General features: G+C 34.5%; 1 protein-coding gene across 3 annotated transcripts in view; it reads left to right on the top strand.

The window, feature by feature from the left end:
- Window positions 1–318: 318 nt before the first annotated feature.
- Window positions 319–19,579, top strand: part of LOC150105258 (uncharacterized) — a 560,407-nt gene continuing 541,146 nt past the window's right edge. For 2 of the 3 annotated variants that reach the window (XM_090394015.1, XM_090394017.1), the window contains exons 1-2: window positions 414–811; window positions 11,633–11,710. In XM_090394015.1, the coding sequence (XP_090250141.1) occupies window positions 755–811; window positions 11,633–11,710 (135 nt within the window). In that variant the 5' untranslated portion in view covers window positions 414–754. Of the gene's footprint in view, window positions 380–413; window positions 812–11,632; window positions 11,711–19,579 lie in introns of those variants that run through there. The other variant, XM_090394016.1, reaches the window with a different exon arrangement.

Raw genomic sequence — 19,579 nt, 5'->3', positions numbered from 1 at the left:
ATGATAACTTGTTTTGGTTATCTTTTAATTGGTGAATATAATAATAATAATAACGCTGGCTACTAAATAACAAAACATAATATAACAGTAACAGATACTGTATTTGAAATGATTTTCTGACTCTAATGTATGGGAAAATGCGAATATTATGATCCTGAAAAGAAAAAAAAAAAAATATATATATATATATATATATAAAATTTATAGAATCCTCGATGGGGGTTCTACTTGTGATGCTATATTTAGTAAAATTGATTTATCGATATACCAAGTTCAGTTATTTTATTTATTTTTTTCTTTTCTAAATATTCCCACGAGGGCAGATTAGGAAAGTGTAACACCTGCGAAAATGATTACAAATGCCATAGCTATGTTTAAGGTATATACCTTACGTATTTTCCTATATTGGTGGTGTTATGCGTGGTAATTTTAAGAAAGTATTTCGAAATCAGCGGATTGTTGTTTGGAAATTGGTCGCGTTTTCAATAACAGTAGTTTATTAATATGAGTTAATTAGCAGTGTATTTGCAGTTAATATGAGTTAATTAGCAGCAATTTTTTTTTTCCCGTTTTAACTGAAACGTTTGCGGAAGTAAATAAAGTTTGTTAATGAACATGTAGATATATCATAGAGGTGTGGTTTATTTTTTAAATGGGGTTTAAATCAGTGTCCTCAGTACAGATGAAGTTAATATTATGTTTACTGTATATCTCTGATATCTAGCGTTACAGAATTTTTTATTAAATTGTTACCATGTTTAAAAAGCTACGGGAAAAAATATCAGAAGAGGCAGTTAAACTTCCCGTTCAGGTGAGATTTGTGTAACTGAGTGTAACAAAACTGAACAGCTTACACCATTGTTATTTAGGATTTACCATTTCCATTCATTTAATTGCTCATTTTGTTTTGATGCTTATGCATATATACGAATATCGCTTAAAAAAGTTCTTTGTAACAGATGAATTCTGTTTCTTTTAATCTCTTGTCACTGGTTATGTATTTCAGGCCCTGAAGCAAATGCAATTTAAAAATCCATACCATAGTACTATATCACAGCCACCAAAAGTTGGTTTCCATGATAATCGGTAAACTTGTTCAGTTGCGAAGCTTAAAGTTCATATTCTATACATCCGAAAACAGTTCTTTTTCGAATATGTGTGATGGAATTAAATGGAAAAAGTTAACTTGAAAAAAAAAAAAAAAAAACGTGCTGGGGTGGGAGGCAATGGTGATGAGAGTATGAATTATCCACTAAACAAGATGTTTAATAGGAAGTTGCCATGAGGTGGTAACTGCAGAAGGTGAGGAATGGAAAGCTTGCACAAACCGGTGTGGCATGTAACTAAGAAAATTATCATTGCTGGTGCATTTTAGTTACATGAATGTAGGCTGGAAAGAAGATTAAATGATATTTGGGATTGAGGAAAAATGATTGCTTGAGTTGCTGAGAGATTTCTGCATAACTCAGTGGTAAAGGCCACCGTTCATTGCAATGTCAGCAGGTTCATCAATGTTAATAGCATGGGCATAAGTAAATATCTTAAACTAATGAGCTTGTATAGCTTATTCAGTTTACAAGGCTTGTCTTAAAACTCACCTTGGACAGCATATTATAGAATAAAGAGTTGGTGTTAGTATTGGTGGCCACCATGGAACCACAAAATGTATCATAGGAGGCCTTTACCTATTATATCTTATTTAAAATACCCTCTATTAGTGTGCCTATCATCCATTCGGCCGTTCATTCCACTTACTGTTGTTCTGCAAGAAATGTATGTTTTATTCTTGTACTAACACTTTATACAATATGTCTGCTGCATTTGTCTGGTATGATGATAGCTCTACAAGTCTTAATAATATATCAGTTATCTCTGCTATATGTGAAGTTCTGCAAATAGCATTCTCTGAGTCTATTCTCAGAGCTTGTGTTGCATGGAACTGTGACAGTGTCTGACTTTCTATCATTTTTTCATTCCATGAATCTGTGAAATAAGGAAATCAATTGAAGGCCTGAACAGTGCATTATAATGATACTCATCTTATTTCTACTTATTAATATTTTTCCTTGTGATAGCAGTAGTTCTCTGTATTGAACTCATGTTTGCAGTGTCCTCTGAATTTCACCCCTCCCCACTCCCTGGAGCACATTTACACTTGTATTAGATACCTCATTCTATCTCCATTTGCCTACATACAGTGCAATGTTATTATTATTACGTAACACCTCCAGGGAGTCAAATAATTAGTAATAAAACTCTCAATGCTACTATATACAGGGTGGTTCAAAATTCCATGTACAAACTTTGAGGGAAGATAGAGAAGATCAAAATCAACCATATTCACATACATAGGAAAGCATGACCAGAAACGCCACCCGAAAGTGGTAGGTGGTGCTGTTTGCCAGTGCTCCAGGTGAGCAATCGGGGGGGGTGGGGGCTTCCTCATTCAAGCTTTCGACATCGTATGAAGAACATGTCATTTTATAAATGCTGAGATGGCAGACATGCACCTCATTAAACCATATTATGTATCCAACTACTATTGAACTGTTCATTTATGCCTAATAAAGTTTTTTACACTACTTACTGCCTTGTGTTATTTCTGTATCTTCGTATCCCTGTAAGTACCTTCCAGTGGCATTTCCGGTCATGCTTTCCCACGTGAATATGGTTAATCTCTACCTCTCCTCAAAGTTTGTACCTGGAATTTTGAACCAACTTGTATGTTAATGGTCGAGAATTCTCATAATTAGGATTAATGGAAAGAAAACAGCACAAAGAAATAAACAGGTTTAATTAATAAACCTGTTTAAATATTTTAGAATACAATATAAAAATTGTAATAATACACAAAAACACAAAACTTGTCATAGGCAGCATGCATCATTCATTGCTTTGGTTATTGGAGGCTTGAAGTGGTAGTTGCCAGGGGCATATATTCAGGATGTGCTTGGTATATGTGGTGTATATTGTGTGGGAAATTCTTGAGAATAATTTTTGAGCATTTATTAGAATTAATAATTTTTCTTAATTTAAATAAATAGCTCTGAACTGTTAAAAATATCAAGACATTAACAGTATGACTGTAAATCAGATAAGGCACGCATTGCTTTCAAAGCATACATTGTCTCGTCATATATTAAACAAGAGAAATGTGGTTTCCTGTGTGAAGGAATGTGCGATGAAGAATAGATGTGCATTTCTAATGGTTAAAGGTGAGTGGAGGCAAAGCAGAGGAAGGCATGTGCATTGCTGAAATTGGTGTATAGGCTCTCAACAGCACAGCTAGCTTATTGTATTTTGTGTACCTCTGTTATTATCTTAAGACCCCATGGAGTCAAAGACTCTTCTAGGGAATAATATATTTTTTTTTTCCCACACCATCAGTATGAGGTGAACCATTAAAAATACATCTGCCTCTTCCAAATTTAAATGGTGCCCATAATGAGTACAGAATAAAAAAAAAAAGAAAAAAAAAAGAGAAATTTTCTATTGGCCATGTCTACTGTTCTCCTTGAAGACTAGCGTGTATGGAATAAATATGGATCTGTTGATATCAATCATTTAACAGCAGCAGCACACAGAAACATGAGAGATCTGTCAAATGTTCAGCCTTTTTATTTTTCTAGAAATCTTTGGTTAACAAAGAATAGATATATTAACTGATAGCCAATATAAAGCTGAGGTAATCTGACATAATGAGCAAGTAAAAAATTTGAGATCATTAAGGTTTGTATGCATTTAATGGTTTTTAATAATGTTGCTTTACCACAGCACATCCTTGTTAATATCCACTGTGCATCACTGGAAATTGCTATTCTCCAGAATAACGTTTCCAGTTTTTTTCCTTCCTCCCCATTTTCTTATATGTCAAAGATGAAAGCTTCAAAACATACTGAAGGAACCCAGCCCTCCCCATTTGTGAGTACAAAAATGAAATAGTTCTGCATGCTAGTCACCAGATAGCACACGAGCAAAGCTAATTGTAATGCATCCCTGACCAGCTAGCAAATAATCCAGCTGTCAACTCTGTCAAGCTAGTAAGCATAAGCAGACATATAGGGAACTGTCTAGGCCATACTCTGTGGGCTTTCTCTCCCCCCCCTCTCCCTTTGTGGGAAGCATGACTCATATATATGTGAAATTCATGAATAAATTTTCAGCATTTTTCATCTTGCAGTACATTTTCCCCTAACTCCTTCCCAACAAAAACAAAACGTGCAAATCATAAATTTTATAATACCATGTGATAAGAAAAAACAAAGCCTGCATCACCAGTATTTATGGTCTTAGCCCTCCATTATAAATGGTATACACCACCACTTACATCTAATCCCGACTTATTTTTCACAGAGCTTCAACTGGAAGCTTCAGCTGCTGTTGCATATATACCTTAACTTTCCAAACTACACTCTGCACACTCTGAACCTTTCTTCTTTCACAAGGATGGAAGGTTGCGCATTTGTTAGATTTACTATCCCATGTCAGAGAATTGTAAATTTTGAATTTTTGAATCTCCTCTTTATAATATGTTTTGCTTCACAATTTCCATACTCCATTCATTTTCTGTAACCACTCGTTATTTGTCTCTTAAGCTTGATTATGCTGCAGTCTAAATGCTCAAACAGTAAGGTCATCTTCCTTAGGGACTTCAGTATTCACAGCTCAAACTTCTCTGCCCTTGTTCCACTGATAAAGCTGAAAGAGATGTGGAAATATTTGCTGTCAGTAAGTCTAACAAATTATCCATCTTCCCACTAGAATACCTAATAATCCTCTCCACTCTTCCATCCTCCTTGTTCTTTTGGTAACTCTCACCGTAACTTCATCCAGTTCTCATTTTTTATGGAATGCTCTTCATCCATCCACTGCCTCATGGCCATTGGCACTACAGTGATGCCAAATAATGATTTCTCCTTTTTTTTGAGCTGGCTACTTTTTTTTTCTGTTCAGATTCAAACACCTGCACCAATCAATAACTGAAATATTTCTTATTGAATGGCAGTTTTGATCTCCTCATTCCATTCAGAATCCTTACCTGCTATCCAGACTTCAGTATACTGTACTGCTGCATGCAACATTTGCAAAAACACTCTTATCAATTTGCAAATTATCATTTGCAAAAACATTCATTCCACCAACTACCATGAACCACAACTACCATTATCATCTACACTAATGCAATCTAGCACCCATTAGTATTTTCATAGACAGTCACAAACATCCATGTCCATGGTTAGCATGGCTGGAGAGCAGATTCCCAAGCCACTCAGCCAACCAGGTTGGCTGGTTTGGGAATAAAAGAAAGAGGTGAAGCAGGTTTGGTATGTCTGGGGTTGCACAGAAAAGGGATGCTCGGCAGCTGCTACTGTTGTACAGGTGCAACAGAAAGTGGAGAAATGACGGTTGCTAGTTCATTGGAGCAGTGACCATTAAAATACCTAGAAAATACCTCAGGTGCTGAAGCATTGCATCTATGAAATAGGAGTAAAAGTGAATCTGTAAGAGAGGGATCATCAATGAGCCCAAATAGCTCTCCTCTGGATAGCATCAAGAATTTTTAAGGAAGTTTTAGACATACCAATTCAAACATGAGCAGTATTCTAAGGATAGGGGATTTCTATAAAATTAAGAGTTGGTTGGTTGTAAAATAGCATTTTAAACAATAGCGAATGCCTAGTTTTTTGGATGCGTAGGAAGCTATTGATGCGATGTGTTTATGCCAAGAATGACTGGTGGTAAATAGCCGTCCCAGTAGAGAGATCTGATTTTGTCTGTGATTTGCCTTATTGAGGGTAAGGTAGGCTAAAGAGAAGAGGACAAGACTGTTTTGGTGGCATTGAAAGTAACCAGATGATCTTAAAGTTGTCTGAGCATGACATGTTTATCAAATGAATAGGATGAATTAACGGTACTGTTGTCTGCAAAGTTGTGGATAGGATTGGTGATTGAGAGTAGATCATTTATGTACTGGAGAGAGTAGGAGGTAAGACGGTGCATGAGGTACTAGACCTTAGTGATGGAGCTTGAGGTGAGGGAGCCATCCAACAATTACATAGGCTAGCAGTTAGACAAAAAAAGATGACAATGATGCCAGGTATGGTCAAATGCTCTGGAAATGTCAAGAGCAAGAGTAAAAGTTTCTCTGAACTTTTCCATGGCACGTGTCCAAGTGGTAGATGATGTAATCTAAGAGGTCAGCTGTGGAACTTCCAGTTTTCACTTGAGTAGAATGAGGGATAATGGAGGGATGGACTTCATACCAGTGGGGATATAATTTCTGTGACTTGTTTGGATCTGGTATTAGGGTCAGACCAAGGAAGAAATAGTAGAAGTTCCGGAAGTCGTCTCATTTGGCACCTTTTGTAGTGCCAGAGGATGCGAAGTTGGGAGTGGTTTTTGAGAAAGGGCATTCTGTGAGAGAGGAGAGGTAACTTCCATGGTATATCTAGAAGAGGAAAACTGGCTAAAAAGAGATGTAGTGTATCGGGAGAGTGAAGAAGGTTATCTGGAATTTGTGTAGGTATATGTAAGAATTACATTAGGTCATTGCTTATAGCAAAGACTTGTGCCCCTTGTCTAGCTTCATCATTGATGCTGGTAAAGGGAAGACAGTTGGAATTGTGAATGTTGAAGTCACCTAGGAAGATGAGCTCACTACTCGGATAGCTGGATTGCAGATGGTAGAGTATCATGGAAAGGAATGTGAAGCGGTCTGAGTGTTATCAGAGTTTGGAGACTGGTAAATGCAGCAAATGAATGTTACATTTCTTCACCAATGCAAAAGTAAACCATGGTTCTGGACTTTTGCCTATGCTTTCTCCTATTCATAAATAATATCTCACTGATCTTGATTTGTTTACTGTCATTCATCAAGAGCATGTTGCTCAAAAGCTTCCATATAAAAGTTAGCAATTGGGGAGGGGGGGGGGAAGGTGAGCCCATGGCCATACCTTCTTTTTGTAGGTAAAATTTATTTTGCCACACGAAGTAACCGGAACGTAGTACGTGGACAAATGGAGCTGTAATGTTGTGCAGAAATTCCTCTCCTATTGAACAAATTTCTGCCCGACATTACAGCTCTAGAGCCGTTTTACTATTGAAAATACTATTAAAATACAATTTACTATTGAAATTGAAAATCAGAACTTGCTTCCTTTCCTAGATACACTAGTCACACTTCTTCTCTCAGAAATTAATAAAATTTCTATTAATTTCTATTAATAAAATTCTTCATAAAACTTCATCAAAAAAAAAATATAGATTACAGTGAAACCATTGCTATCCCATACATTAAAGGGTTATCAGAGAAAGTTAATAGAATCCTACACCATTACAATCTTAATTCCACTTTTAAACTACCTTTAAAATTAAAAAATATATTCAACTCCTCTAAGGATCCTTCCCCCCCCCATTGGCACATCCTGGAGTTTATTGCATCTATTGCACCTGTAACTTACCTTATATTGGGGAAACTGGACACACAATCCCTATCAGTAAAAAAAAGCACAAACAACACATTAAATTTAACAATTTTGGTGAAGCAGGCCTCTCAAATCATGCTCTTAATGCCCTACACCAAATTGATTGGAAAAGTACTTGCTCATTACATTATACAATTTTCATTAACCACCCCAATCTTAACAATAATGGTGTCATAAAAATCCCAAGAATTTGGATGGAACATATCCAGCCCACTTACTTTCTAGCATACCCTGACTTGAAGCAGTTTTTCAGCTTTTATTGGCCACTATCCATATCAGTTGGCTGTAATTTATATGTATGCTTATATAAGTAATAATTTTTTTATTTATTAATTTTTTCTTTTTTGTAAACATGTTGCTCTCCAATTTAATTTAATTTCATAATCTGATGGATAATAATAATAGGACTCTAGCTTTGATATAAGTTTTTTTTTTTTTTTTCATCAGAGATCAGGCCAATAGTTGTAACAGTTGATCAGTAACTTTAGCATGCCATGTAGATTGTAGTGCAGCTTGTTTCTTTGTATATATGTGTATGCTCCAGATGATGACCTTAATGTGAAGGTCGAAGCGTCGAGTGTCTATTTTGGTTTATATTAAACTAAAGTTTTACTCTAACACAGTAGTTGTTTCCATAATTTGGATAATGTATTCTGATCACCATGTAAGCATGAAGGAAAGGATACTGTCATTCTTCTTTTTCTTTTGTAACTTTGCATTACTAACATATCCCAAGTTAGAATATCTTTGTAATCAGTTTCTTAAACACTGATATAACTTGCCATATTTCAGTGGCATGATGACAATCTCGTCAACTTTACTGCCACCAGAACACGATCTTGTCTTATTTCATGCAATAAAGATCCCATTTCACACCTTTGATAATACTGTGATTTCTATGTGAGATATTTCTTTTTTATGCCTCAAGCATATTTACAATACATCCATAGCTTTCTCTACCTTAACAAAACAAAACTAGGCATCCTTTTTTTTTGTCTATGCTTTATTTATGTATTACTTCTCACTTATACATCCACCCTTTCTTTGAATATTGTTTACACCTTTTGGATGGTGTGCCAAAATTCATAAATAATTCCAGTAATTTTATCATCATAGTCATCATTTCTACCTTATGCCTCTTCTAGAAATATTTGCAAGGGTACTATTCCCTAGAACTGACTACTGCTGTTTCTCCACTTTCCCTCAAGCCCATCAACACATTAGCAACAACTGGTCGCCATCCTCTCACCATCCAGCTCCAGATATATTGAAGCAACTTATCTACATCTATAAAAATGCCTTTATAAAGGTTCTTCGCTTTCTAGATAGGATTTGAACTAAGATTTCCAATGTAAGGGTCACATTGAATACAGTGAGATGGAAGATCCTGTCATCTTTAGCAGGAGAGGTTTATGTACATGTTTCAGATAAATGCAGTTGCTCCAAAAATTTACTACTTGTATTACCAGGGCTTTCATTTTCCCAATTATTATTTCCCATATTACAATCCTTCCATGAAGGTACGTATTAGGAATTAAAATTTTTTTTTTTATCTGTAGATTATTGAAATTTGAAAAACACTCTATCATAGTATTACATCAGGTTAAATTATTGGTTTCATATTTTATAGATTCCAGGCTTGTCAAACTTATTGAGAGCAGAGATGACATATGTCCTTTATTACTAGGCAATAGTGCATTGAGAAATAAAATCAAGAGCCACATTGCAAAAAGTGTTAAAAGGCAATGCTGCAGATTTAGGAAGTATTGGGAAGGACGGTTCTAAGTTGGAACAAGCATATTGTTCTTGATTCTTTGTACGAGGTTCTGATACCTGCATCTGACAGCTGCAAATTGGCTTGCCTGCAGGTTGGTAGTTGAGAAAATAGTAGGGAATGTTTAGGTGACCATGATTGCATTAGGATTATGGAATTTCATCTTATAAATATAGGTTGACAGAATTTGATAATATTGGTGGAGGGAGAGGAGGAGATTCGATCAAAATCAACTATTTAGATTTATGTGCTGGTTTGAACTCATAAGGTGTAATCGAATGAATACAGCACATATAAATAATTATACGCAAGTTTAATCGGTCCTATTTTCATCTTGGTCTCTGAGACATCATCAGGGAAACAATATTCAAATTGCAAAAAACATACACAAAAATGCACAAAACAAAAAGTGGAAAAATTAGGCTGAAAGCCTAAAGTCCTATTAAAAGTCTTTCATGTTTATATGTGTTGTAGTGAAGCACCCATAGATGGCACTTCTCTACAACACACATAAACATGAAAGACTTTTTAGAATGAGCAGAAGATTTATAAAACAACCAAATCTTAATAAAAATGTTATATTAAACTTCCCAGGATTTGGAAACTTGAATTCTTTGGCTTTTTCCCAACAGCTAAGGCTAGTCAACAGCATCAATAGACAGTACCTCTCATAGGACTTCAGACTTTGTCTAATTTTTCCACTTATTGTTTTGTGAATTTTTGTGTATGTTTTTTGCAATTTGAATATTGTTTCCTTGACAATGTCTCAATGACTGAGATGAAATATAGGATCAATTAAACGTGTGTTTAATTATTTATGTACTGTATTTATTTCGTTAAATCTTATAATGAGATCAAGAGAAAAGTTGTGATTTAAAAAAGTAAAACAGGGTTTTTCATACTCTTGGAAGAGATTGATGAAGGTTGCTATGGAGGAGGGAGAGGAACAGGAGCTTTTCCAGGAAGTTGAACAAAAGAAATATTTTTGTTGAATGGAATACAACGCCAGAGAATATGACAATGTAATGAATGTGATGTGCAATGTCAGTTGTTTATGCAAAAGACATGAGTTTAGATTCCATTTTTGATGTTGAGAACCTCATGTCAATAGTTCACCTCCCCCTCTCTTTCTGCAATTTTTCTTCTCACAAACAGAGAAGCAAGTCGATACAATGTATTTAGCTGACTATTAGGATGGGAGAGAATCAACTATCCTGTCTTACAAGACCAAAAATAAATGTGGAAGATCATATTATATAGCAGAGTTTTTTTCTCCTAGAAACTCAGGTTTTTCATCCCACATACAGACAAATCAGCCTTCAGGACATATGCAATTTACAGAAAAAATAATACTGGTGGTGGGCAGTAGATGGCATTGGTGTAGATGATGGAGAGCTGTAGAGCAGGTGTCTCCTTCCCTCAATGAGTCTTTGGACTCCTTGTAGGTGTCACGAATATCAGATATAAATATATCAGATCTCTATTCAAAAGGGTGTAGAACAGCGTTTCTCAACTGCCAGTCTGCGAAGAAATTTGACTGATCTGCAAAAAATAGCCTTTCATAGAGCACAGTAAAAATAATTTAACCAACAAAGAACAAGAATGTCTTTTGAAATTAAGTTCAGATTCGTCATTAAGAGCAAATTTTGGAACCATGAATTTAAATCACTTTTGGACCAAAATTAGGAACGAATATCCAAGTCTTCATAAGGAAGCAGTGAAAGTGTTACTACCATTTGCAACAACTTATTTGTGCAAATCAGGATTCTCAGCAATGTCAACTATGAAAATGAAGTTAAGAAATCATTTAATCATAGGTCCATCTCTTTGCCTAGCTTTAACAAATTTACAACCAAACATTGATGTAATTGTTGAAAGGGAGCAAGAATAAAGACACCATTAAAATTTAGTATGTTTATTTTCTCATTATTATATACCTACTTTATAAGTTACAATGTATGACATGATGAATATATTATATTCAATTAAAGTGCAATTTATGTTCTAACAATATGTTTTTTTGTACTTTTTATATTGCCTTGCCATGAAAAATTATTTGAGATTTAACTGGTTTGCAATAGACAAAAGGTTGAGAAACGCTGGTGTAGAACATGCAGCACAAGAGTGTGTATGTGTGTGTGTGTGTGGATTAAACATAATGAATATAACTGAAATTTAATGTAATCCTGCATATTGTTTGTGACTTTATGGAAGTTAAGTAATGGAGGATTACTAATCAACTTACTTTTACTTAAGAGAAAACAGCAGGCGAAACAGTTACTTAACTCAAAGCATGGTCTGTTATGTTTTGTATGTATAATAATATAATATATATATATATATATTTATTTATTTATTTATTTATTTTTTAAAGTACTCACCATTTGGAAACAGGACAGCAGGTGATAATTCTCATGCCAGCCATTCAAAACTTAATGATTGCCCAACAGAGGTGAGTAGAATATACTGCATGTGTGTGTGTGTATATATTTTTTTTTTATAATGCATGTGCATTAATAAGAAAGTTAAACACAGATCCAATTAAATAGAAAAACAGTAAAAAAAATATTCCTCTGGAATAATGATAAATAAATATCGCTTGAAAGAAATGCATATCCCTAATAATTGGTATACTTGTATCATCAAAGAAACTTTCAGAAAAAAACACTAATTTTCTAAACTATGCTGTACTATATAATATAACATTCTTAGATTATATATTAAATTGTGTATGTATATATAATTATAAGAATTAAAATTTACCATTAGCACACTTTAATAAATTTCTGTTGCTTTGCTTAAAAACATTTAAACATTTTAGCACTTTCCATAGTGCATTTGGAGGAATGATAGGATATTGTGATTAGAGAAGTGGTGACAAGAGGAATCTTTGACTATTTCATTTTGTTGAAGGTGAGTCAGCAAGTTTCATATGAAGGTAGTAGGATTTTTCTCCCCCAAATTTGTATTTTTCATTCTGCAACTAGCAGGATGTAAAAGAGAACAAATACGCACGCACATACACAATTAAGACTGTTTTATTAATATGCAGTAGATGGTATAGTGTTTAGTAGTACCAGTCGGTGATGTGAATCATGGTATGTAGATGTTGTAGAGCAACCTCCCCCATGGTGAATCCTCTGACTTCTTGGAGGCATCATGCTAAACACTATTTTGACTCATTGGGATATAAGATTTTTTTTTCTTTTCATTATTACATTCATTCTTCTTTTAATAAAATTATCATTTCATATATTTGTTTCTAATCTCAAAGACAGGTACAAGCATCTCTCATCACCATTAAAATAAGTGTGTTCACAAAAAAGCTTTTTTTTTTGTTCTAAAAGAAAATTCTTCATGCTATTAATGAACCAGGATATGAATAAAACTGGCCTGCTTTAAAGTGCATGAAGATCATGCATTTTTAAACTAATGATTGGATTAGAAAGAAAAAAATCATGATTGGCAAGCAATGGGAGGGATTGTTTTTTCACTAAAATTATCTAAATGTTTTATGTTACTAAGTGGACTAGCCTGGTTGGTTGAGTAGCTAGGTGAAAGATCAGTTTCATTGCCTGGTGTGAAACTAGGCAATGAAACCTAACCTAGCCTGAAATGGCTTGAAAAATCAATGTTTGGTATCCTTAGTCCATCCATGGTATAAATGTACTACATATTTACATTCACCCTTTAGCGTGTTGGAGCCAGATAAAAAAAAAATAATAATTACATTATATAGATGGTGTTCTAATAAAGAATATCTAAGGAAAATGGTTTGAAGACCTTCCATTTTTTTCAAGAAAATATTTGTTAAAATAAACAAAATTGTAAATATCACTTTGATTTCAAATATCATACACACAAAAAAAGAAAAATTTAACATGAAATTTAAATGAAGAATGTTTTTTTTTTTTTTTTAACCTGCTCAAAAATACAAAATATAATGGATAGTTGGGTTTTAATAATGAAAATCAGTGTGAAAATTATAGCAAGAAGATTTTAATGAAATAAAAACTTTTATTTGGCAACCTATTCTAAAACAAAACATAATCCCATCAGTTAACAGAAATAATTTCCCGAATCATTTCTGTTGACATTGTCTTTCACATTTCTCTGCAAACTACACTGGTGTCCAAAACCAAGGACAAACTATTTCTGAAGATTACAGCTGCATATTCAGATGAATCGGCCTGTGGGAATTTGTATAACTGACTATTTCAAATAGAAAGTGTGTACACATTCAAATTTTTGAATCATGCACAAAGAGGTCACGTGGTAGCACTCAATAGGATAAAAGGCAAAGGGCTGTGCTAATTTGAAGATCTTTTGTTTCAAGGAAGCTCTATTTGTGAAGGAATAAAGTTACGAACTTGGATGTCTTGAAATGTCTCAAAGACATCATCTAGATGACTTCACATGAGAAAGAATTTTGGAAAGCTTGAAGGCTGCAGAATTACTGATATTGCCAGAGAGTTTGGAATCTCGTATAGCTTTGTATCCAGGCTCTCATCTAGATGATTTCACATGGGAAAGAATGATTGGAAAGCTTGAAGAATGCCCTAGAATTACTGCTATTGCCATATAGCTTTGTATCCAGGCTCTCGTCTAGATGATTTCACATGGGAAAGAATGATTGGAAAGCTTGAAAAAGGCTTCGGAATTACTAATATTGCCAGAGAGTTTAGAATTTCACATAGCATTGTATCCAGGCTCTGGGCAGCATTTCAAACCAATGGAATGTGTTCCAGATGTTTGCTGAGAGGTTACCCCACTCTACCATGGAGCATAAAGACAGATTTTTGGTTATAACAGCAAAATGTAATCGATGCACCATGGCAGGTCAGCTTGAGAATCACCTTCATTCAAGCCCAGGTATATGGATATCTGGACAAACTGTAGCAAGACAGCTGCAATAAGTAGTCCTATATGCCCAAAAGCCTGTAGTCTGTGTCCCTTTTATCCATAGCTCATCGTAGAGCACGTTTTTCAGTGGTGTTGTATCCATAAAAATTGGACAGTATGCCAATGGACTCTTTACAGATGAGTCTTTCCTCTGATTCTAAATGACACTTAATCTGCCATAAAAGTAACACTACTCACCACTGCCAAAATGCTCTTGAAGGGTATAGATAAGGTGGTGCTGGAGTCATGGTGTGGGAGACATTATGCTTAATGGATACACTAAGTTACGAGTGCTGGAAAAAGGACTGTGGTGAACGATATTTCAGTGAGGTTCTTCAACGTCAAGTACAATTATTCCTTGGTATTGTAGGCAAAGAATTCATTTTTATTGATAACATTGCCACACTACATTGTACACGAACAGTGGAGAGACTTCTGGAGATCAAGGATATTAATTGAATCTATTTGCCAGTACATCCCCAGATCTCCACTCTGTAGAACATGTTTAGGATGCAATATGGACAAGCATTGCTGCTTGAAATTCTTCCTCTAGAAAACAAGGTCTTATCCTGAAGGAGGAGTGGGTCAGCTTACCCCAAGAACTCTTGAATCACTTGGTGCTAAGCATGGTATGACATTGTGACAGCCACATTGCAGTTCGGGGTCGATATATTCCATGTTGAAATGTCTCTCTGCATAGTTTTCTGTATGCACTGTACATTAATTCCTTAACTATGTCTTTAGGAAATTTGTAACTGTTGCCAAAAATCTATTGTAATTTAATTTATAAAAATATTTTGTGTAATATAATTTATTACTATGTTGGCAATAAATTTATATTCACATTTGGCTGTAGTCATGAAATTTTTTCATATACAGGTAAAAATATAGTTCGTCCTTAGCTTTTGTACTTCATTAAACAAACTCTTCAAGAAGCAGTTAAATTATCTCCCTTCTCTTAACCACTTTAATGGAGCTTTGTATTGCTTCATAATCTCATGGTTTTTTGATAATGATATTTCCAGTTGATCATGGCATATTAACAGTGTGAAAAATCACCCACGTTTGCCCTTTTCACTTTTTTAATGATATGAGTTTCTTTTTTCTTTTTTTTTTGCGACTCATACTTGTTTTCACCATTTTTTGCGACTGGCTAAATATTTTAATTGAAAAAATCAAATTGGATCATTGACTTTCTTTTAATAATAAAAGTTGTTAAAATGTTCTAAAATCATAAAAGAAACGCATATGTTTGTATTCTGTGTTCACGCTCTTGACTGAGTGTTGTACATTGCCATTGAACATTTTATTCTCATCTCATAGATCATTTCTGTTGATACATTGGTACCTTTTTCACGTCTCTGTAACCAACATCACCAGTTGCTTTTCAAGAAGCAGTAAATTTTCCTCTTTTAGTTTAATCACTTTCATGGAACTTTGTAGATGCTTTGAAAGTGTCTTTCACAGTTGTCATTGTTGTATGTTTATTTGTTCTCTGAGTGTAACTTCCTTACTGTTCTGGCTTATATTAATGTAATAGAGGTGTTTGTCACAATGAACATCCCCAATTGTTGACACACAGTATCTTTTCACCCTTTTAACAAGATTTCTGTTTTTAGGCAATGCAAAAATAAACCTCCACCTTCAGTCCATCATGGAATCTTTCAAATTCCATTCCAGTGTGAATTATCTTATTTTGGCTAAACTGGCAGATCAGTGTCTGTTCATTATGATGAACACCTCAGTTACATTAAATTCCATAAGCCAGAACTTTCAGGACTTGAAAAATGTGCCATCTCCACCGAACATTGAATTCTTTGGAAGAAGATTATAAGGCCCTTTTCAGTTATCTTGTGGAACACTTAAGCATGGTTATCAAACCTTGCTTCGCCATCTGAATCTGAACAGAAATGGATTGAGACTATCCTTATTATGGGAAATAGTAGTTCTCCACTCATTCCATAGGCATTCAGTTCTTTTAATAATATATTAATATTTTTTCTCATTTGAATTGTACAGTTAGGACCTTAATGTATTTTAACTGTGTCCTCTTTATCAAGAATGTACAGCTTGTGCATTTTCATTGTTGAGTCTTCCAGTTTCTCTTCTAGCTGTTTAATTAAAGGCATGCTAAAATACTAGTGATACTAGGGTGAAAAGTCTGTCATAATTATTGCCCATAAGTCCAAGCCCATTGATGTCTCATGCTTGTTTTCACCATTCTTTACTATTTCTCTCTGTCAATTGCCAAGTGACTGAAATCTTGCAAACTCTCTCCACACATCATCTATCCATTCTTGCCTTGGCTGTCCTTTTCTATCTATACCATCCATTGTACCAAGCATCATTTTTTTAATTTTAATTTTTTTTTATTTTTATCTTTCTACTGTTATCCGTTTTGCAGATATGTCCAAAAAAACTTTAGTTTCCTTTGAAATATTTTCTGCATTAGATTTTCTTTGCAGTTTACTTTGCAATACATTTCTTCATTTGTTACTTTTGCACCCATGTAATTTATAGAATCTTTCTATAACATGTTCTTTCAAAAGTCATTATTCGTCTCACAGTCTTCGACTATTAACCATGTCTCATAGCCATAGAGAGCACTTGAGAATATTCATGTTTCCAGCAGTCTGAGCTTTATGGGGAGGTTCATCGATTTTTCTATATCTTGTCCATTGCCTGTTTACTTTCGCTTTTATTATCCGATATCTTATCTCTTTTTTACATTCTAAATCATATGTCATGTTGCTGCATAGGTATGTGAAGTTCTAATCTATTCCAGCTTTTGTCCATTGATCTCTGTTTTGCTTTTCATCCTCTTCTCTCTGTATATAATTTTTTTTTTATCGATGTCCATTATCAGCCCATATCTCTTTCATTCTTCACTTAGCTTCAGCACTATTTTTTCTAGTAGTTCTTCAATAATGGCTATCACCTACAAATCACAAACTGTTTATTTTAGTACCTTGAATTGAAATTCTCCTTATGCTATCCTTTATGATATCTATTGTTCTTTCCAAGAGCATAATGAAGATGCTTGGGGATATGAGGTCTCCTTGTCTCGTGCCTCTTGTTGTCCAGAACCATCTTCCTATTTTTCCACAGTTTCTCCCAGTAGTATCTTCATTGCCATTGATCTTTTGCAAGAGACAGGACATATCAGGTTCCTATCCACTCCATAAGATTTGAATATAGCCCATGCCATGTTCTGATCCATACTGTCAAATGATTTCTGAATATCAACAGAAACATGTATAAACATTTCATTTTTACATGAAGCTTTTTCCAATCACTCTTAACATTAATACTTCTACCTCTTCCTAAATCCTGCTTACTCATCTTCCAGATTTTTTTCCATTAGTTCCTCATTCTTTCTGTTAATATCACCATAAGTACTTTTCTTAGATGACTCATTAAAGTTATTGTTCTGTAATTTTTGCAGTCAGTTTTGCTTCCTTTTTTTTGTGAATGGTATTAGGATTGATCTTGTCCATTCTTTTGTTTTTCCTTCCTATCATGTTACACAACTGGTACAGTTCATTTGTTATCACCTCACCATGTTTCAATATCTCTAGTGATCTCATCATTCCCAGGGCTTTTATGGTTTTTCAGATGTTTTACTGTCTTTACAACTTCATCCCTCAGTATATCTATTCTTCCTTTGTGTTTGGTGGTGATATTTCCTTCGATTCATCAAGTAACTTCTTTTGGGCCTTAAAATCTTCCTGTGTCATATAACTCTGAGCAGTATTTTGTCCATTTCTTGCCTATTTCTTCTGTGTTAATTGAGATTTCACCATTTTCATTATTTATGGTTCTCTGTTTTGGACTTCATGTTTATGTTTCTGATCATCTTATATACTATTGTTCTTTATTCACCATAGTATATTTATTGATATCCTCAAACTGTTCATCTAGCCATTTGATGTGTCTTTCCTAACTGCCTTCTTCATTTCATTGCATTTTGTGCTATACTATTTTTCCATTTCCACAGAGATTTCTCTCTTTTCTAATCTTTAATTCTTAATTCTCTTTTTTCTTGAATTATCTTTAATGTCTCCTATGAGATTTACCTCTTCTTTTGACTTTTCTGTCTTTGAGACTATTTATTCCACTGCTTTCTTGATTGCAGACACCAGTTTGTTGTTTCTGTACTCCAGTTCATTTTCTGTATAATATCCTTGGTTCATCCTCGGGCACTTTCCTATTATACACTTTACCTTTGATTTCTTTGCTCATTGTCCTCATATCTCTGATAATGTGCTTTTACTTATCACTTGAGTTTCAACTTAATATTGACAATCATTAAGCTCTGATTTGATTTCATGTCTGCTCCTTGAAATGCTTAACACTGCTGAACTGATCTGGCCCATCTTTTGCTTATGAATATCACGTCTATCATGTTCTTAGTTTTTCTATCTGGTGATTATTATATCCACTTCCTGCAGTCTTTTTGCCTGAATTGTGTGTTGCAAATTACCATGTCATGCTTCCATGCAAAATTCAAGTATTCTTTCTCCTCTTTCATTGTTTTCTCCATATTCGTATTTGCCCATTATTTTTTCCCATCCTTCATTGTCCTTTCCAATCTTATCATTTCAGTCTCCTCCAATAATTATCTTTTTTTGTTGCTATTTCAGAGTTCTTTCCAAGTTGCTATAGAATAACCATATTTCTTCTTCAGTACTTACTGAAGTGAGTGAATATACCTGAACCACTGTGATGTTAAATGGTCTTGATGCAAATCTTGCCATTGTTATTCTTTCATTGACTGGTTTGTATCTTAGTAATGCTTCTCTTCCTCTTTTAATAAGAAGAAATCCAACTCCTGCCTCATGTTTTTTACTAATGCCAGGCCAAATGATTCTTCCACCTCTAATCTCCCCTGTCTCTGTCCAGCACATATCTGCTAATCCAAGGATGTCGCAATGCTTTCACTCCATTCACTCTATCTCCTCACAAAGTAAATCAAGTTTTCCAGGAGCCTCCCAAAAGGTACAGAGACATTCCATATTCCTATTGTGATAGCTTGTCTCTTGTTGGTTTTAATTTTATTGGACTTCTTTTGATAGCTAATTTATCGATCCAATCCTGATCACTTAGTTGGGTACGCACACTTTGTTTATCTGGGTGACATCCTAGCTGGCATGTTGTACTTTTCCATTGCATTTCCATATTGCACCAGATTTCAATCGTGTTTTGTTTTTACAATCAGCACATACACTCATCTGACTAACTTTAATGGTTCTTTCAGCTACCCCAAACATGGGAAAACAGATGCTGTTTGCAGCTTCCCACCATGGATCAGATGCTGCTGTTGAATGGTCCATCTGAAAGGCATTCCCCTATCTGCCACCTAGGGGCATGCCCTCTAGGGATTTATAATAAACTATTATAAATTTATTATAATAATAAA

The sequence above is a fragment of the Typopeltis vanoorti genome, chromosome 6, assembly GCF_054136105.1.
Source record: "Typopeltis vanoorti isolate ZY-2024b chromosome 6, IOZ_Tvanoo_1.0, whole genome shotgun sequence".
Taxonomy (NCBI): Eukaryota; Metazoa; Arthropoda; class Arachnida; order Uropygi; family Thelyphonidae; genus Typopeltis; species Typopeltis vanoorti.
This window is presented reverse-complemented; position numbering and strand designations above follow the sequence as displayed.